The sequence below is a fragment of the Mobula hypostoma genome, chromosome 8, assembly GCF_963921235.1.
Source record: "Mobula hypostoma chromosome 8, sMobHyp1.1, whole genome shotgun sequence".
Classification (NCBI taxonomy): Eukaryota; Metazoa; Chordata; class Chondrichthyes; order Myliobatiformes; family Myliobatidae; genus Mobula; species Mobula hypostoma.
Window position 1 is genome coordinate 74,416,145 of NC_086104.1, and position 19,250 is coordinate 74,435,394.

The 19,250-nt window shown below is 39.9% G+C and overlaps 1 protein-coding gene and 1 long non-coding RNA gene across 4 annotated transcripts in view; one reads left to right on the forward strand and one right to left on the reverse strand.

The window, feature by feature from the left end:
- macrod2 (mono-ADP ribosylhydrolase 2) overlaps positions 1-19,250 on the reverse strand; it is a 1,240,168-nt gene that overhangs the window by 294,917 nt on the left and 926,001 nt on the right. For both annotated transcript variants that reach the window (XM_063056135.1, XM_063056134.1), the window contains one exon: positions 16,123-16,196. In XM_063056135.1, coding sequence (XP_062912205.1) covers positions 16,123-16,196 — 74 coding nt within the window. The remainder of the gene's footprint in view (positions 1-16,122; positions 16,197-19,250) is intronic.
- LOC134350648 (uncharacterized) overlaps positions 1-19,250 on the forward strand; it is a 105,329-nt gene that overhangs the window by 56,321 nt on the left and 29,758 nt on the right. The window lies entirely within an intron of this gene.

Below are 19,250 nucleotides of genomic sequence, written 5' to 3' on the forward strand. Positions count from 1 at the left end.
TTGATAATTCATGTCTTCACTTTCAAATCTTCCCATGGCTTTGTTCTTCTTTGTCAGCTGTTTCTTTCATGCTATCAATGCTTTGAGATATTGCTTTTCTTCCAATTCTGGAGAACAGTTGTCAATGACATCAGCAGAAGTATTGAGTTCCACTACTGTGGGCAAAATGATGGTGGAAATGTTAGCATTGCTACCTCACAGTTTCAAAAGCTTGAGGTCCATTCTGACATAGATGGCGTCTATGTGGATTTTGCCTACATCTCTGTGACTGTGACTCTGGATGCTCTGGTTTTCTTCCACTTTCTAAGAATATGCTGATTAGGAGATTAATTGTTACTGGGTTTGAGGTTGGAGTCCTTGATCATCCTTTCCTGTGGCTCTGTGAAAGCTGTGATGACACACATTGGTTTTAAGGTGCACCTCCATTGCCAGTGTCTGCCTTGCAAAATATGGAAAATGATCTAATGGCTGCAGACTGGGGAACAGAGAAGGGTTGGGGGTGTGGGGGGGGGGAGGTGAGGGGGATGAGGGAGACTGTGAGAATGAAGAACAAATGAAAGGGTGAAAATGAAACTATGAATGAAGCTTTGAGTGAAAAAGAAGAGGCTGAATACCAGTGAGACCCAGCAAGTGACATGAAGTGGTGATGTGCAGCAGTCATTATCTGCTCAAAGAAATAACATGGGTGTCATCAAGTTTCAAAACCTGGCTTCATGTACAAATGACCAGCAGATTTCCTTTGACTTTTCTCACTTAATTCAATCATTATTTTCTGGAATATAGACTTTGACTTTCTGCACACAAAATACACTCCCTGGAACTTGTAGAAAACACTCACACTAGGAATGCAATTACTTAATATTGTTAAGCAGTAGTAGATACGCTCTGAGTGTAAAAGGTGATGGCCACTCTGTCATATTATCGCCACAAATTTCTATTTATCAGAGGCCATATTTTTTACATTTTACCTTTATGTGTTTTTCATAATCAACTACTGAATTTAAGTGCAAGCTGCCCATAATGCAAGTGAAGGTTATGCAAGGAACTGGATGTACCTAGTAGCTTGTTCCTTTTTCTAAATCAATCCCAACTGGCAGTTGTCCCATGCCTCATTGTAGTTGGCAATCATTATCTCAGCAATACTCTTCAGGAGACTCCTCAGCTGCAGCTCAGTTGTACTGAATAAACTCATTTTAAGCCAATAAAAGAAGGCAATTTATCACAACTCTTCTTAACAAGCCAGCTTGAAAATCATGCCCTCCTGCAATCTCCTATCCATCTGAAAAAGGAAATGCACTTTGAATTAACATTGGACATTGAACAGCAATGGGAGAGACCCTTCAGCTCGCCATGATGTAAATCAAACTAATTCCACTTGTCAGCACATAATGTGTATCACTCCATTCCCTTCTGCCTATTTGCCCATCCAAATGCCTCTTAAAACATGATTATTTTATTTGGTTCTATCATCCTGAGTGAAGCGATCAAGACACCTTGAACTCTGTGTGAAAAACTTGCCTCGCAGATCTCCTGTAAGCTTTCCACCTCTCACCTCAAACTATGCCCCTTAGTATTTGACATTTCCAGTGTCTGAAACTATTTCCACACATAACAACGTGCCACACAAAGACAAATGGAACTAGCTCAGATAATCAACTCAGTCAGCATGAACAAATTGGGCAAAGAACCTGTTTCTGTGCTTTGCAGCACTATGACTCTGACTCTACTGTGGAAAATAATATGCTGTGAACCAATGGAGATTTTGTAAAATTATGCTGAGGTTCATTCGGATGCATGAGGAAACATTGTCTCAATTTGGGGCCAGTCCAAACATCAGGGCAAAAAGTACAAGAGTTATTAAATACAATAAAGAATTCAAAGGGCAGTTGGAATGCAAGGCATGTCTTTACAGGGACTGATTTAGGGTCTAATTATGGATTTCTTTAGGTGAAACAAGGTAAAGACCTAAGAAAGAACTGTTGATAGCTAGTTTCACTGATTTACTGGAAATAATTGCAGTGTTCTATGACTCTTTTGCAACTTGGTATCAGACAAGCAATATGGCAGTATCAGATAGTGGAGAGGTTAAAGGCTACTGAAAGATTGGAGAACTAGATGTCATTAAAGTAGAAACTGACTCCTTGTGAATTATATCTTTAAGCAGCATGTATGCAAGTAAAAGTTTCCTGCTTCTCATCATTACTTGAGTTTCTGGGGACAGGAAAAGCAATTACTGCTGGGCTTGGAAAGGTGAGAGTGGAACCATGAAAGAAAGGGCAGCAACCTGAATGAGACAGTGGTTGAGAAGAACAGTGAAGTTGGACACGCCAGGAGTGTTGAGTGCTTAAAGGTACTAAGATAAACATTGGAACATACTCCTGTGAATTGCCCCTCTGTGTATCTGTGCATATAAACTGGTACATATTTGGGAGTGAGTTAAGTGAGCTAATACATGCAAAAGTGTCATTCTAAGATAAAAGCACGGGCACTTTGTGTTAGAGTCAAGAATGAACTAGCTACAAACATCTGGGCTCAATAAACAAAATTAATAAAAACAGGTTAGGTTTGAATCCGTGAGAGGAGAAATAAAATGAAGTTTTAGATCAAATGAAGGGTCTTCCTGCAGATGCTGAGTATTGCTACCATTTATGATTTTTATTTTACATGTACAATATCCCCAGTTTTTTTTTTAAATTTAACTCATGAGAAACAGCCTGAGTTATTTTGCTCTACTGCAGACATGGAACTTGTGCTGTCTGTAACAGAGCTTGTATGTTCTTCCTATGTGCATGCGAGTTTCCTCTGTGCACTCTGGTTTCCTCCCACAGTCCAAAGACGTACCAGTTAGCAGGTTAATTGGTCATTGTAAATTGTCCTGTGGTTAGGCTAGGGTTAAATCAGTGGGTTGGTGGGTGGTGCAGCTCGTTGGGCCGTGAAGGCCTGTTCAGTGCTGTATCTCCAAATAAAATGATGAGAGGAACGTGTGCCCCCTAAGGCACCCGCAGGCAGACTAACATTGATGAGTGGAGTGACAAATAACATTGCTGTGCTTTGGGAGTGAGATGGACAGACTTTTTAGACTCCGCATCTTTCAACAATTCACACTTTGGCAACATGTGCTGAGAAGGTCAAACGATTGCATCGGACACATCGCACTCTATTCCAGAGGGGAAAATGGAGTAAACATTTATAGCAGTCAAACACTGTAATAGCAGGTGGAATAAGTGTTCATTTCAATTTAGTAGCATAGAAGCAGATGGGATATATATTTATGCCAGTTTAGGATAGCACCACCAGATGGGATATCTGTTGATTGCAGACTAATACCACATCAACAGATGGGACTTCTTTGCACTGGTTCTGAAATGAAGCAATACGCTCTTACTCTCTCCAACGCAGGTTTTATGGCTTGTATCTCCTATGGGGTATTCTGTGATAGTCTGCAAGCCTGGGTTCGTGGAAGATTTGTGGGAAATGTGACAGTAATGTTCGGAAAACATAGGGAAGCAATTGCACTGCTGATAGATTAAATTCAGTGAGTATCACTCTCACCTTCAACCAAGAGAGTTGGGAGTTTAAAGCTACACAGTATACACTGCAGTATAAAAACAATATTGGAGGAATATTGCTTTGTCCAATATGTAGCACCTTAAGCAAATCTCTCGGCTGAATACTGGAGACCCTGAGGCACTATCGCAAGCTGGTCGGTGGTGCAGTGGCATCCGCACCGGACTTCGAGGCGAGTGGTCCCAGCTTTGAATCTGGATGCTCCTTGAAAGTTTGCATCCGTGCTGGATTGAGCATCGAGCTAGCAAATCGGCCTTGTAAAAAGTCGACAAATGCTAAAGAAATGGTAAGGTTGACACCCAGTGTGCCACAAGGCGCAAAGAGGATCAACAAGCCACTCTTTCTGAAGAGAACAAGGGAGTTATTTCCTGGCAATTATTTAATACTCAATTTAAATCACTGAAATAGATTAAATGAAGCTTGTTATTTGCAAATTGGCTGCCTCATTCCTCGCACTTAGAGACGACCCTTCCAAACAATCTGCAATAACCAGGGGCACTTAATAAGCTCAAGTTATTATTGCAGTTTTTTGATAGGTTGCATCACACAAATGGAAATTGTACCTGAGGGGGATGTTTCACCAGTTTTGCATGCAAAGGTCAAATGACAAGATGCCAATATGTTGCAACATATGGTGTAAAATAGTGTTGCAAAGTAAAATATCTTTCAGAGAAAATGTTAAGTAATTGGAGCAGCAGCTCGATGACCTTTGGCTCATATGACAATATCAGGAGGCAATAGATAGGAATTATAGGAAGGTAGCTGCCCCAAAGTTGCAGGAGGCAGGTATCTGGCTGACTGTCAGGAGAGGGAAACGGAAAAGGCAGAGCCAGTGCTGAGTACCTTTGTGGCCATTCCCCTCAATAGTAGGTATACCGCTTTAGATAGTGTTGAGAGGGATGACCTACCAGGGGGTGGTGCTGCAGTGACTAGGTCTCTGGCTAAAGTCTGGTGCTCTGGATCAGAAGAGAAGTGGGGAGATGGTGGGGGGGGGGGGAGGAGGATTGCAGTACTGATAGGGGATTCCATAGTTGGAGGAGTAGACATGCAAATTTCTAAAGCTGTAGCGTGGAGAGCATTCCAACTGGCTGAATCACAGTCTGGTATGATAGGGGTTGGGTAGAGAGCACTGCACATGATCAAAATAAGCCGCAGAAAGTTGTAAACTCAGTCATCTCCATCATGAGCACTAGCCTCCCAGCATCCTGGAAATCATCAAGAAGCAATGCCTCAAAGAAAAAAGGCAGCATCCATCATTAAGGATCCCCATCAACCAGGACATGCTCTCTTCTCATTGCTACCATTGGGAAGGAGGTACAGGAGCTTGAAGGCACACACTCAAAGATTCAGGAACAACTTCTTCCCAACTGCCATCAGATTTCTGAATGGCCATTGAACCCATGAACACTAGCCCACTATCTCTTCCTCTTTTTGCACTACTTACAAACGTATTTCATTTAACTTTTTTAATACAAATACACTTACTGTCATTTCCAGGTTCTTCTATGTATTGCAATGTACTTCTGCTGCACAAGAACAAATTTCACAACATATGCCAGAGATATTAAACCCGATTCTGCAGATGTGGAAGTGGCACCTGAACGGTATGTTACCTCCCAGGTGCCAGGGATGCCTTGGATCAGGTCCACGGCATTTCAAAAGGTGAGGGCAGGCAGCCAGAAGTCTTGGTACATATTGGCACCAACTACATAGGTTGGAAAAGGGAGGAGGTCTTGAAGAGAGAATTTAGGGAGTTAGATAAAAAGTTGATCACTGGGACCTCCAAAGAAGCAATACAATGATTTGGAAGATAAATGCTTGCCTGAGGAACAATGCTGGGGACAGGGCTTCAGATTTCTAGATCACTGGGATCTTTTCAGGGGAAGGTATAACCTGTACAAATGGGATGGGTTACACCTGAACTCGAGGGGGACCAACAGTCTTGTGGGTAGGTTAGCGAGAGATGTTGGGGAGGGTTTCAACTAATTTAGCAGAGGGATGGAAACCAGAGTGATAGGGCTCAGGATGGGGTATTTGGTATACAGGTCGATGCAGTGTGTAGTGAGAGAGTCAGGAAGTACATGCAGATGATGGAGCAAAATTGCAATAGGTAGGATGAGGTGCAGTGTTACAGGGGAACAAAATCAAAAAGGGAGACGAATACAGGCCTGAGGGTGTGATATTTGAATACATGCAGTATACGGAAAAGGTGGATGATTTATATACATTTTGTTTTTGCACATCTGTATATTTGCTTGCTGTCTTGAATGTGCTGTATGTGCCTTGCCTTGTGTATATTTTGCAGCTGGACCCAGAAGAATGCTATTTCATTTGGTTATATTCATATATGGTTGAATGATAATTAAACTTGAACTTCAACTTGAATTTGTGGGTAGAGTTAAGAAACTGTAAGTGTAAGAAACCATGATGGGAGTTATATCCAGGCCTCTGAACAGTAGCCAGGATGTCGGCTACAAATTACAATATGGGGAATTTCAATATGCAGGTTAATTGGGAAAATCAGGTTGGTGCTGGATCCTAAGGGAGGGAATTTGTAGAATGCCTGTGAGATGGCTTTCCAGAGCAGCATGTGGTTGGGCCACCAGAGAAAATGACAATTCAGGCTTGGGCATTATGCAAGGACCCAGATTTGATGAGGGAGCTTAACGTAAAGGAACCCTTCGGAGGTAGTGATAATAATATGAAAGAATTCACCCTGCAGTTTGAGAAGCAGAAGCAGACATCAGATGTATCAATATTACAATGGCTCAAGGGAATTACAGAGACATGAGAGAAAGGTAGCCAAGGTTGATTGGAAGGTGACACCAGCGGGGATGACAGCAATGGTTGGAGTTTCTGGGAGCAATTTCAAAGGCACAGTATAGATACATACCAAAGAAGACATATTCTAAAGGAAAGATGATGTAACTGTGGCTAGCAAAGGAAAGTCAAAGATAATATAAAAGCAAAGGTGAGGTATATAATAGAGCAAAAATTAGTGGGAAGTTAGAGGATGGGTGGGGGGGCGGATTTTAAAAACCAACAGAAAAACTGAAAAAAGCCTTAAGGATGGAAAAGCGAGTATATGAAGGTAAGTTAGCCAATAAAATCAAAGTGGATATGAAACATTTTTTTCAGATATAAAAAGAGTAAAACAGAGGCAAGAGTAGACATTGGGCCGCTGGAAAATTATGCTGGCGAGGCAGTAATAGGGGAAAGGAAATTCTGGATGAACTGCATAAGTATTTTGCATTAGTATTCTCTGTGGAAGCCACTAGCAGTATGCTGGAAGTTCGAGTGTGTCAGGAAGTCACCTATAGCAGATAGACTACACCCCAGGGTTCTGAAAGATGTAGCTAAAGGGATTGTGGAGGCATTGGTAATCATCTTTCAAGAATCACTGGAGTCTGGCATGATTTTGGAGGACTGGAAAATTGCAAATGTCACTTCACTCTTCAAGAATGGAGGGAGGCAAAAGAAGGGAAATTGTCAGCCAGTTAGCCTAACCTCCATGGTGGGAAGATGTTGGAGACGATTGTTAAGGATAAGATCTCGGGGTACTTGGAAGTACATGATAAAATAGGCCAAAGTCAGCATGGCTTCAGCAAGGGAAAATCTTGCCTCACAATCTGTTGGAATTCTTTAAGGAAATAACAAACAAGATAGACAAAGGAGAATCAGTGGATGCTGTACACTTGAATTTTCAGAAGGCCTTTGACAAGGTGTTGTACATGAGGCTGCTTAACAAGATAAGAGCCTGTTGTATTACAGGAAAGATACTAGCATGGATAGAAGATTGACTGATTGGCAGGAAGCAAAGAGAGGGAATAAAAGGAGCCTTTTCTGGTTGGCTGCTGGTGACTAGTGGTGTTCCGCAGGGGCTGGTGTTGGGAATGCTTCTTTTTAAGTTATATGTCAATGATTTGAGTTTTGGAATTGATAAAACTTTGTGGCCAAGTTTGCGGACAATATGAAAATAGATGGAGGGCAGGCAAGGTTGAAGAAGCAGGGAGGCTGCGGGAGGACTTGGATTAGGAGAATAGGCAAAGAAATGGCAGATGGAATACTGTGTCGGGAAATGTAAGGTCACGCACTTTGCCAGAAGGAACAGAAGTGTAGATTACTTTCTAAATGGGGAGCAAATCCAAAAATCTAAGATGCAAAAGGACTTGGGAGACCTTGTGCAGGATTCTCTAAAGGTTAACTTGCAGGATGAGTCAGTGGTGAGGAAGGCAAATGCAACGTTAGCATTCGTTTCTGGAGGCCTAGAATATAAAAGCAAGGATGTAAAGCTGAGGCTTTAAGACACTATTCAGATCATATTTAGAGTATTGTGAGCAGTTTTGGGCCCCTAATTTAAGAAAGGATGTGCTAAGATTGGAGAGAGTTCAAGGGAAGTTCTCGAGAATAATTCCAGAAATCAAATTGTTATCATATGAGGAACGTTTGATGGCTCTGTGCCTGTACTCACTGGAATTAAGAAGCATGACAGGAGATTAAAATCAGAATTACAATGAGGTTTAATATCACCAACATATGTCGCGACATTTGTTAACTTTGTGGCAGCTGTACAATGCAGTACATAATAACAGTGAGAAAAAATTGTGAATTAAAAATATGTTATAGTTAAATAAAATACATTGTGCAAAAAAAAAGAAATAAAAAAGTGAGATGGTGTTCATGGGTTCCATATCCATTCAGAAATCAGATGGCAGAGGGGTAGAAGACATTCCTGAATCGTCGAGTGTGCACCTTCAGGCTTCTGTACCTCCTTCCTGATGATGGGAATGAGAAGAGAGTATGCCCTGGGTGATGGGGGTCCTTAATGACGGAGATTGCCTTATTGAGGTGCCGCACCTTGAAGATGTTCTGGATATCATGGAGGATGGTGCCCATGATGGAGCTGACTAATTTTACAACTCTCTGCAGCTTACTTCGATCCTGTGCAGTAGCTCCCCCCATACCAGATGGTGATGCAGCCAGTTAGAATGCTCTCCAGGGTATATCTGTAGAAATTTGTGTGAACTTGATGACATAATAAATCTCCTCAAAGTCCTAATGAAATATAGCCACTGTCTTGCCTTCTTTATAGCTGCATTGATATGCTGGGTCCAGGTTAGGTCCTCAGAGATATTGACACCCGGGAACTTGAAATTTCTCACACTCTTCACTTCTGATCCCTCTACGAGGACTGGTGTGTGTTCTGTCATCTTACCCTTTCTGAAATCCACAATCAGTTCTTTGGTCTTATTGACGTTGACTGCAAGGTTGTTGCTGTGATATCACTCAACCAGCTGGTGTATCTCACTCCTGTACACCCTCTCGTCACCAACTGAAATCTCCCGTGTCAGGTAAAATGAACAACACTTGATCGCGAGATGTTCCAGGTCTGGTGAACAGGACTGGGAGAGCAGTGCTACATTTGTACACCACGAGGAGTTGATCATGAAGCACATTCCTCCTCCACTGCTTTTGAAAGACTCAGCAGTCCAATACTGGCCTATTGGAAACCCTTCTGTCTGAATCACCAGGTCCAGAATGGTAAGTGTTAACCAAGATTCCATGAAACAGAAGATGCAAGTGGTCCTAATGTCTCTCTGGTACAACCTCGCCCTGAGATCTTAAATTTTATTTACCAGAGACCGTACATTTGCCAGCAAGGTGGCTGGTATTGGGAATTGAAAGCCACGCCTCTTAAAATGAATTTATAGTCCAGCTTAGCATCCCCTCTTCTGCAGTCTTAAAGGGAAGTGTGATCGGATTCCATCCCAGGTTATGTTGATTTCAAATACCGATTAATATTTTTATTCTCCTTAAGTCGACATTACTAGCTGTACAGACCTTTAATGTGGTTGTGGTTCTCAGCTGTAACAGACTGAAATAGGAGTATTTGATGGTTTCCATCAGAGCTGCTTGCACAAGTCGCTTTCTTCAGTGGTACCCCAGAAGTAACTCACTGAAACTGATTGAATGCTGTAAGGCCCAGACAGAGTGGATGTGGAGAGGGAGTTTAGGACCAGAGTGCACTGCCTCAGAATATAGGGCTATTTAGAACAGAGATGAGAAGGAATTTCTTTAGCCAGAGGGTGGTGAATCTGTGGAGTTCATTGCCAAAGGGGCTGTGGAGGCCAAGTCATTGGATTTATTTAAGGCAAAGGTTGATAGGTTCTTGATTAGTCAGGGTGTGAAAGGTTACAGGGAATAAGGCAGGAGAATCGGGTTGAGAGGGAAAATGAATTAGCCATGATAAAATGGCAGAGCAGACTTGATGGGCCGAATAGCCTAAATTCTGCTCCAATGTCTTATGGTCTAACAGTATTTTACACCAGAACTTGCAAAGTATATTACTGTCATTCTTAAAGGTAATATGTTCCTGAAAACAGAATTGCAGATCACAGAAAATGGCAAAGCTGCAGCAGCTGAACTACAAATAGCCCCATACCAGCACACATATTGAGTACTCCTCACTGGTACAGTACATTGGCTGGCTTTAAAACTGCAGTTAAGTAGTTAAGCAATCGTTGCACACTGCCTGTGACCAGTCCCAAAGACTAATAAATCTATTTTTGTTCTGTAAATGGCAGATGATTTTTGTAAGACAATGTTATTAATTATAAAAGAAACCAAGTCAAGCACTTTGAGTTTGGATAAAGGGCAGTCATTATCTCATTGAATAATCTCAATGTCGAAAAAGCCTCTTCAAGTTCCAATGTTGCACAATTTTCTGGTCCAGTCAAGGATAAGTACTGGCAGAAATGATAATGGGGCATATGTTCATATTCTGAACCAATGCCGTATATCTTGAGAAACCTTGAGAAAACATCAGCTTGTTCTATAACTTAAAAAAATATACATCCAAGGTTCTTAAATTTGCGTAAAACTTCAGGATATGCAGCTAAGTACTTATTTCATAGCTAGATGCAGATGCATTCTTTTTGGCAATCTATTATGGCAGTGTAATACAAAAGATGAGATTTAGTTCCATCAATACAGAACTCCTGTTTGGAGCGATAAATCTTTCACACAATTCATCTATGCTTGTACAAGCATCAACATTAAAAAATGGTGTATAATTCTTTCCAACAATTATTTATGGAAGGTCAAAGATGCATTTTGAACGATATGTAACAATTGCCTTCAAGATTGTTGAATTTCAAATCAGCAATTATAAATTCAGTTGTCAATGCACACTATTCAAACATAATTTTTCAGTGATGAATCACCAGAGCAAGATCTACATTCATGGCACTGGATTCAAATGATTTTAAATTGTTCTGGTTCTGCATAAGCGTGAGATTCACAAACAATTAATCAGGGTGATCAAGAACAAATCCAGCTTTTTGCCTTTAGTTAATGATGTTGAATTTTTGACTCAGGCCACTGTTGGCAGAAATGGGCAAAATTTAGATAGCGACAGATGCTCATGGGCAGTTTTTGCTTTCATATAGACAAGGAGGCACTAACTATATCTGATGAGCATGACTTGTCAAGGGAGCTCCATCAAAAACATGACTGGGTGGCTGAAAGCCACAACCAAGAAAAAGCATGATCACTGTAAGGTACCAACAGCACAATGCAAAAAAAAAGCAGCAATCATATAGTGGAATGCTTTATCCACTATGCCACAATGAGTTTATAGTTAATAAAATGCTGCAATCCAACTGAACCTAGAATGCACAGTTAAATAACCACGAGCAAAAGGAAAGATCATTGTTGATGGTAAGTATGAAAGAATGATAAAGTGATATCTGTTTTAGATGCTGCATATATTTACTATTAATAACCTCAAATTTTGCAATAAACTTGACTCAAGCATATTCCTGTAATATACTTTCAATTGATATTTCCTAACTTTCCAGTCAGAACATCATTAGTATCAAAAACAAATAAACAAAAAATATGAACTCAAATCATTCATACAATTGGCTTGCCCCCCAAAATCCTTTCAGTGTCCTTTTCATTTTTTTCAGGTCCAAATACAAGTTTGAAAACAGAATATGAAACAGATAAAGAATGAATATAATAGTATGCTAAAACATTGACCTTGTGCCTTTCACTTTTTTAATGAAAGGTTGCACTTCTTTTCCCCAAAAGCCTCCGGATTATTAATATTCTTTACAGGTCCGTCATTCAGGACGACAATGCCACCAGTGGACTAGATCATCCTGGATCCACCCCACTGTCCAGACACCACACCCACTTACACTTCCTTTCACCAGACATGGAAAGGGTGAGCCCAACAGGCATGAAGGAGCTGGTTCCAAGTAGAAAACACACATAAAATGCTGGAGGAACTCAGCAAGTCAGGCAGCATCAATGGAGGGGAACATTTCAAGCCAAGACCTTTCATGAATACTGGAAATGAAGGGGGCAAAAACCCGAAGAGGGTGGGGCTACGAAAAGGTGTACTAACTGGCAAGTGACAGATGAGACCAGCAGAGGCTGAGGATGGATGGAGGAGAAGGGGATGAAGAAAGAAGCCTGGGGTGAGGGGAGATAGGTGGAAGTCATAGAGGGCTGAGAAAAAAAAATCAGTGATTTCATTGATTCTATTATGGTCATTATTCTATTATGGATTTATTGAGTATGCCCACAAGAAAATGAATCGCAGGGTTGTATATATTGACATATAAGTACCTTGAACTTTGAATTTAATAGGAGAGAACAGGGGACCGTGAAGAAAGGGAAAGAGGAGGGGAACAAGAGGGAAGTGATGAGTAAGTGAGAAGAGAAGGGGTGAGAGGGTAACTTGAATGGGGAATGGACAAAGAGAGAAGGAGAGAGGAGGAGACATTCACAGAAGTTAGGGAAATTGATGTCTGTGCTATTAGGGTTAGAGACTACCCAGTTAGAATATCAGGAGTTGCTCCTCCAACCTGAGGTGACCTAATCGTGGCAGTAGAGGAGGGAGGCCATGGAAAGACGTGTCGGAATGGGGATGGGCAATTGAATTGAAGTGGATAGCCTTCAGGAGATCCCAACTTTTGCGGCAGACAGAATGAAGGGCTCAACACAGACTTTTTTTTTAAAAAGCATTTTTAGTTGGTAGATACATTTAACAATGACACATTTAAAACATTTCAGTTAATTAAAACACATGCAAAAATTTGAAAATAGTAAAAATAAATAAATTTAAAACACTAAGAATGAATTAAAAACCTTAAAATAGCAAAATGCCTTTGACAAATCATGGGAAAAAACACTCAGATACAAGGTCAATACCAAAAGCACTTAAATGAAAGAGGTTGCTGTTCCAATGACGGACTCATATAAAACTGAAGGAAGCATGTGGTATGCCCAGTTGTGTTGAATGATTGAATTTAAGGTGCTTCTAGCTCTTGAAACATAGGTTTTCATCAAAAAAGACAATATGTTACAAGGGGGACATACGTCAAATGGAAACCAACATAATGACCGACAGTTAAATAAAGGACAAAATTACATTCAAGCAGCATTTCCTATAATGTCTCTTAGTAACTTTTGTAGTTACTATTGTCAGATAACATACCAAAATCTTGCACAGCGATATCCCATAAATACCACTGGGATAAGGTAACAGAATATCTGTTTTCTGGTGACATTGGTTGAGTGCTGTGTTGGAAAGGACACAGAGGAAGAATGTGACTTAAGATTTTCATCAAACATCTCTGAAAATGACACAGAAAAGTTACAATCTTAATTGTTTCTCCAGCATTTTGTGTGTGAATCTAAACTGTATTGAACAAGTATGAATGCAACTTGCCTGTGTTTAATAACTATGCAATTAGCAAGAGAAGGATAAGAAGAGAAAAAAGAAAGTCCCAGGCATAGTAAAATGGGAAAAGAGGAGAATTATTACTGGGTTAAATATAAAGAAAAAGTATATTACTTCCCTTTTCTCTTTTCTGCTTCCAATCTCCGTATTTCCAATCTTATTTGATGAACTTTACTTAAATGTAATTTTACATTGTGCTTCATATTTCTTAGTTTGAACTGTGCATCTCAGACATCTTGTTCATATATCATGGAGTCTCAGTTGAGGCCAACATTCACTGCATCAGATAAAGGATTAGAGCAAGTCTCTGCCCTAAAACCCACAAGTATCTGAGGTCTGCTGGCAGCAAACTGAACAGCATCCCCTCAATAGCAAAAGAAAGTTTTGCATTTAAATTGCATCTTTCACATCCTTAGGATAGCTAAATCCCACTGCAATGCTTAGGGACTAATCTAATGCAGGATTACATGATTGAGAGCATTGCTGAGAGTGAAATATGAGCATTGATTAAATTCCACTAACAGAACACTAACAAGTCTCATTCAGCTTCATTCTTACTAAAATTCAGTATGTAGAGTGCATCTAAAGGAACAAACAAAACTACAAACATTATTTGATTCACAAAGCCAAGAAATACAATGCAATTTCATTATTGAAAACCAATTCAACCTCGTGTAGAAACAAGATTTGGCCCACCAACACGAGTTCAATGTCACCAGAAAGAAGGCAATTCCATCCTATCTGATAGATCATAATTCAAGTCGTCCATCTTTCACTAAGACATTCACCAAATGTTTAGTACCGTGTCACACAGTGGTTAGTGGATTGCCCAAGGCAACTACATTTCACCAGCTGTTTCTAAAGACACTGCTCTTTCATTGCACTGGAATTAGATAACTGCAAATCAATAACTATGTGCATACCTAGAAATTTATAAAATAAATAAAAATAACTGTTTACTTTAGTCATTTTAAACTAAGAGTAAGGAAATTTTACCTCATTAGCTACTACAGAAGCATATCTGTAGCAACCAAAGGTGATCAGAAAGGTGGGAAAAACTCACAGGTGTGCTCAGAACACAATCTGTTAAAAGTTACAGCTGAAATAAATGGTAGTAAATCAAACTTTTGGCATCATGTTACAAATCATTTAACTAAAGGCCAGTAATTAAAATTTACTGGGATTAACTATCAATCTACATTAAACAGAGTCATTTAATTGTTATGGATTTGCATAGAACAGCATGGACTTGAATTGAAAATGCAAACTTATTGCAGAAGTATTTTGGAATTAGATTGATTTTGGAACTCTAACATCTAACATAAAATTTTGATTCTAATTAAATGCAATTCAAGTATGCACTATGCAGTTTATATATTCTTGGTAATATGTTTAAGATATGTAGTGATAACTGATAATTAACAAGATTCAAATATATTAAATCCAAAGAGATTCTTTTCCCGGCACACTGTCCTGTTACATATCACAAACATTTTCATTGTCAACGTGTCTTTTGACCGTAACTGTCTCAAGTCATAATAAAGCCAGGCCATTCAATGTGGCCATTGTATCAAACACACATACAGTACACAGGCAAATGTCCACATTACAGGTGGTTGCATTCCAGTACTGCGATTTTCATTAATTTGAGGCTTCTTCATTTGCACATGCATCAAGAAACGCAAGCTGAAAAAATTTCAATACATGATTTCCATGAAGGAGAATTTTTATTTTTTATCTCAGATTTTTGGCCATGATATGTGACCACCACAAAGATACATATCTGCTACGCAAACTCAATAATGCACGGCTGCCCATACCGGGAGCCTTACAAAGTTCTGACATGGTCAACTGATGAAGTAGCTTCGGATTCTGGGACCTTCCATCTGATAAATTACCCTGGTTAACAGTATATTGCACAAAGGAATTGGCTGTTCCATCAGACAGGTACAATAATTGACAAAACTTCTAACAATTTAAATGACCCAGTGCAACTGCGTATAGAATGGCATTATTGACATTGCTTATTGTTCACTGCCACTGATCATGTCCATTGCCACCAATCATCCTCACAGCTGCCTCTTGGTGCTTGGCAAAGGTAACATATGAAGAAGAAAGGATGATTTTTTTCTACTGCATTTTTATCTTGCAGAGAGCTAACATTGCTTACCCTTAAATTTTAAATTACTAGCACAGACAGCATCATGAGATTCAAGATGCACAAGCTGCCTCTCTCTCCAGAGGCTCACTATTAATCAGAGTCAGGACTTCAAATCACAATGGTAATACAAAAGCTAAATTTTCACCTATAAATAGAAAGCAACATGATTATACTCCCTACCGCTTGATGTTGTCTTGCTCAATGTGCAATTGGACTGAGCAAAAGTCAGCAATTAATTCAGTCAGCTTGTGGTTTAAAAAAAAGAATATGATCATCTTGAGTTAAATGCAGAAGAGGCAACTTGCTCTGATAATGTTCGAAGAATCCATGCTATCAACTGGTGATTGTACAGAGGCACTGATAAATAAGGTTAATGTAGAGACAAGAAGGACTTCAGGATAGATGGCACTTTCCAGGCATAGCTGCCAATTTCTGAATCAGGCAGCTCAAATCTACAGCAACATCATCATTTGAGAATTGACTTGATTTCTTTTGAAAAATGACCACAGCGATTTCAAGCTCAGTTACTACTCTAGGTTCACAGAACATAAAGATTCAATTCACAAAACAAATGATCCATGATTTAGATCGTTTGATGCTTCACTGATCATAGCTCCAAAGTAGAAAACAGATTACATACCAGATCTCGTTTGTCAACTAGCCATTCTTTAATAGTTGACACTGCAATTTCAGCTGCATCTTCTTGTGGAAAACCTAGAAGACAAAAAAAACACATCTTTTCTTAAGTATTCACTAAAAGAAAGTAGTGAATAATTCAGATTTTAATTTGTCAACCACCAGTTGCTTAACTTAGTATTTTATATAAGCACATCCTGTGATCTGTCTCAGAGGCTGATATCAGAACATTTTTCCAGAAAATGAACCCTCGCGGGGCATCAGGCCTCGATGATGTTCCTGGTAGGACACCTAAAAGCTGTGCCAACCAACTGGGTACCGTGTTCAAGGATATCATCAATCTCTCACTGCTGCTGTCAAAGGTTCCTAGCTGCTTCAAAAGGGCATTAATCATACCAAGAAGAGTAGGGTGAGCTGCCGCAACAATTATCATCCAGTTGCACTCACATCTACTGTGATGAAGTGGTTTGAGAGGTTGATCATGGTTAGAGTTAACTTCTGCCTAAGCAAGAATGCAGACCCGCTGCAATTTGCCTACCACCACAATAGGTCTATGAGGGGTGATTGATAAGTTTGTGACCTAAGGTAGAAGGAGTCAATTGTAGAAAACCTAGCACATTTATTTTTCAACATAGTCCCCTCCTACATTTATACACTTAGTCCCACAGCCGTGGAGAATACGGATCCCTTCTTTGCAGACATCGGCGTCTTGGACCTCTAGAAGGTGGTGGAAAGCAGGGGTGATTGATAAGTTCGTGGCCTAAGGTAGAAGGCGATGAGTTATACAGCTCTCATTACATGCACTTGCAGTTCAACTCTTTGAGTGATTATGCAGAAAGTTTGAAGTTAATAACTCATCGCCTTCCACCTTAGGCCATGAACTTATCAATCACTCCTGCTGTGGACTGCTTTCTGGAGGTCCAAGACGCCGACTTCTACAAAGAAGGGATCCGTATGCTCCACAACAGCTGGACTAAGTGTGTAAATGTAGGAGGGAACTATGTTGAAAAATAAATGTGCTAGGTTTCCTAAAATTGACGCCTTCTATCTTAGGCCACGAACTTATCAATCATCCCTCGTACAGTGAATGCAATCTTACTGGCTCTCAACTTGGCCTTGGGCCACATGGACAATAGCAGTACCGACATCAGACTTCTGTTTATTGATTACAGCTCAGTGTTCAACACTACCATTCCCTCAGTACTAATCAATAAGTTTCAGAACCTGGGCCTCTGTACCTCCCCCTGCAATTGGATCCTTGACTTCCTCATCAGGAGACCACAGTATCCGCAGCTTGGAAATAACATTTTTTCCTTGCTGACAGTCAACTACTGCACATTTTATGAATGCGTGCTAAGCCCATTGCTCTACTCTCTCTACATATAACGACTGTGGGGCTAGGCACAGATCAAACGCCATCTATAAATTCACAGCTATTGTCAGCAGAGTTTCAGATGGTGACAAGGAGGCATACAGGAGTGAGAGAGATCAGCTGGTTATGTGGTGACACAACAAGAACCCTGCACTCAATGATAGTAAGTTCAAAAAATTGATTGTGCACTTCAGGAAAGGGAATTTAAAGGAACATGCACCAGGGGTCAGTAGAAAAAGAGTGAGCAGTTTCAAGTTCCTAGGTGTCAACATCTCTGAAGATCTATCCTGGGTCCAACACATTCACGCAATTATGAAACAGCATGTCAGCAGCTATATTTCATTAGGAGTTTGAGAACATTTGGTATTTCACCAAAGACTCAAGCAAGTTTCTACAGATGTACTGTGGAGATCATTCTAACTGGTTGTGTCACTGTCTGTTGTGCAGTTGCCACTGAACAGGATCAGAAAAAGCTGCAGAGGGTTGTAAACTCAACCAGCTCATTCATGGACACTAGACTTCCCACAAGCAGAGATCTTCAAAAGGTGATGCCTTAAAAGGGTAGCATTCATCGTTAAGGATCCCCATCAACAATGACATGCCCTCTGCTCATTACTACCATCAGAGAGGAGGTACAGGAGCCTGAAGACACACATTCAATGTTTTAGGAAAAACTTCTTCCCATCTACTATCAGATTTCAAAATGGACAATAAATCCATGAGCACTATCTCAATATTTTTGCTCTCTTTAAGGACTACTTACTTAATTTTTCACATATATTTCTTATTGTAATTTATAGTATATTTTATGTAATGCACCGTCCTGCTGCTGTAAAACAACTAATTTCACACCATATGTCAGTGATTATAAACCTGATTCCGATTCTGAATCTGATTCTGCAATTCTAATGAAGTTACTCATTCCGGGGGTGGTGAGGAGTCATAGATTAAATAGGGAGGGAAAGAGAAATCTCAACATGTTGCCCTAAGCAGTAGTATCAGAGAAGTGGCAAAAACATGGAATATATAATCATCCGCTAATTCTGGTTCATCAACTTAATTTATTTTGAATGGTTAATATCAATAAGCATAATGTTAATATTCAAAGACCCATTTGGTTTCCCCTGCAGCATTTTCATCAACAATGGGAATATATACAGAAATGTTATCATAAAATGCCACAAGGCATGCAAATGAACAATTGAAATTTATGAAAAAGCTGTAAAATAATGAAATTGTTTCTAACAAAAAAATCAATTCACTTAACATGTGACTAAAACAGGTTTAAACATGTGTTTATAATGAAATCACTGTTCTCTTGGAGAGGAAACTGAGAATGCCAATTTTACTTCACATTCAAGCAATGGATTGTGCTTCACAGATCAATGGAAATCAATTTCTCCAGTTACAGGGTGCTTAATCTCTGCCTTCACATTGACTAAATCCCTTAATTATAATTTCAGCATACCCAACACTTGTGGTTCATAATGGTAAGTAGTTTATGCAGCTGTGGTCTTGAGGAGGCAGCAAAGTGTGGGCAAAGGAGTCATCATCAACTCATTCAGTTCCACAAAGTATTGGAACTTCCGAGGTTCTGGTACTGCAGCAATTTTAAGCATCCCAAAGTGCTCAATTTCATTTTAACTGCAGGCAGTCTTATCAAAACACTGAGAGAGTGCCACAATGGCTACTTTGGGAATAAAGGAAAGCAACATATTCCACGGATTGAAGAGTTTTTGAATCATTCACTCCACAGGAAA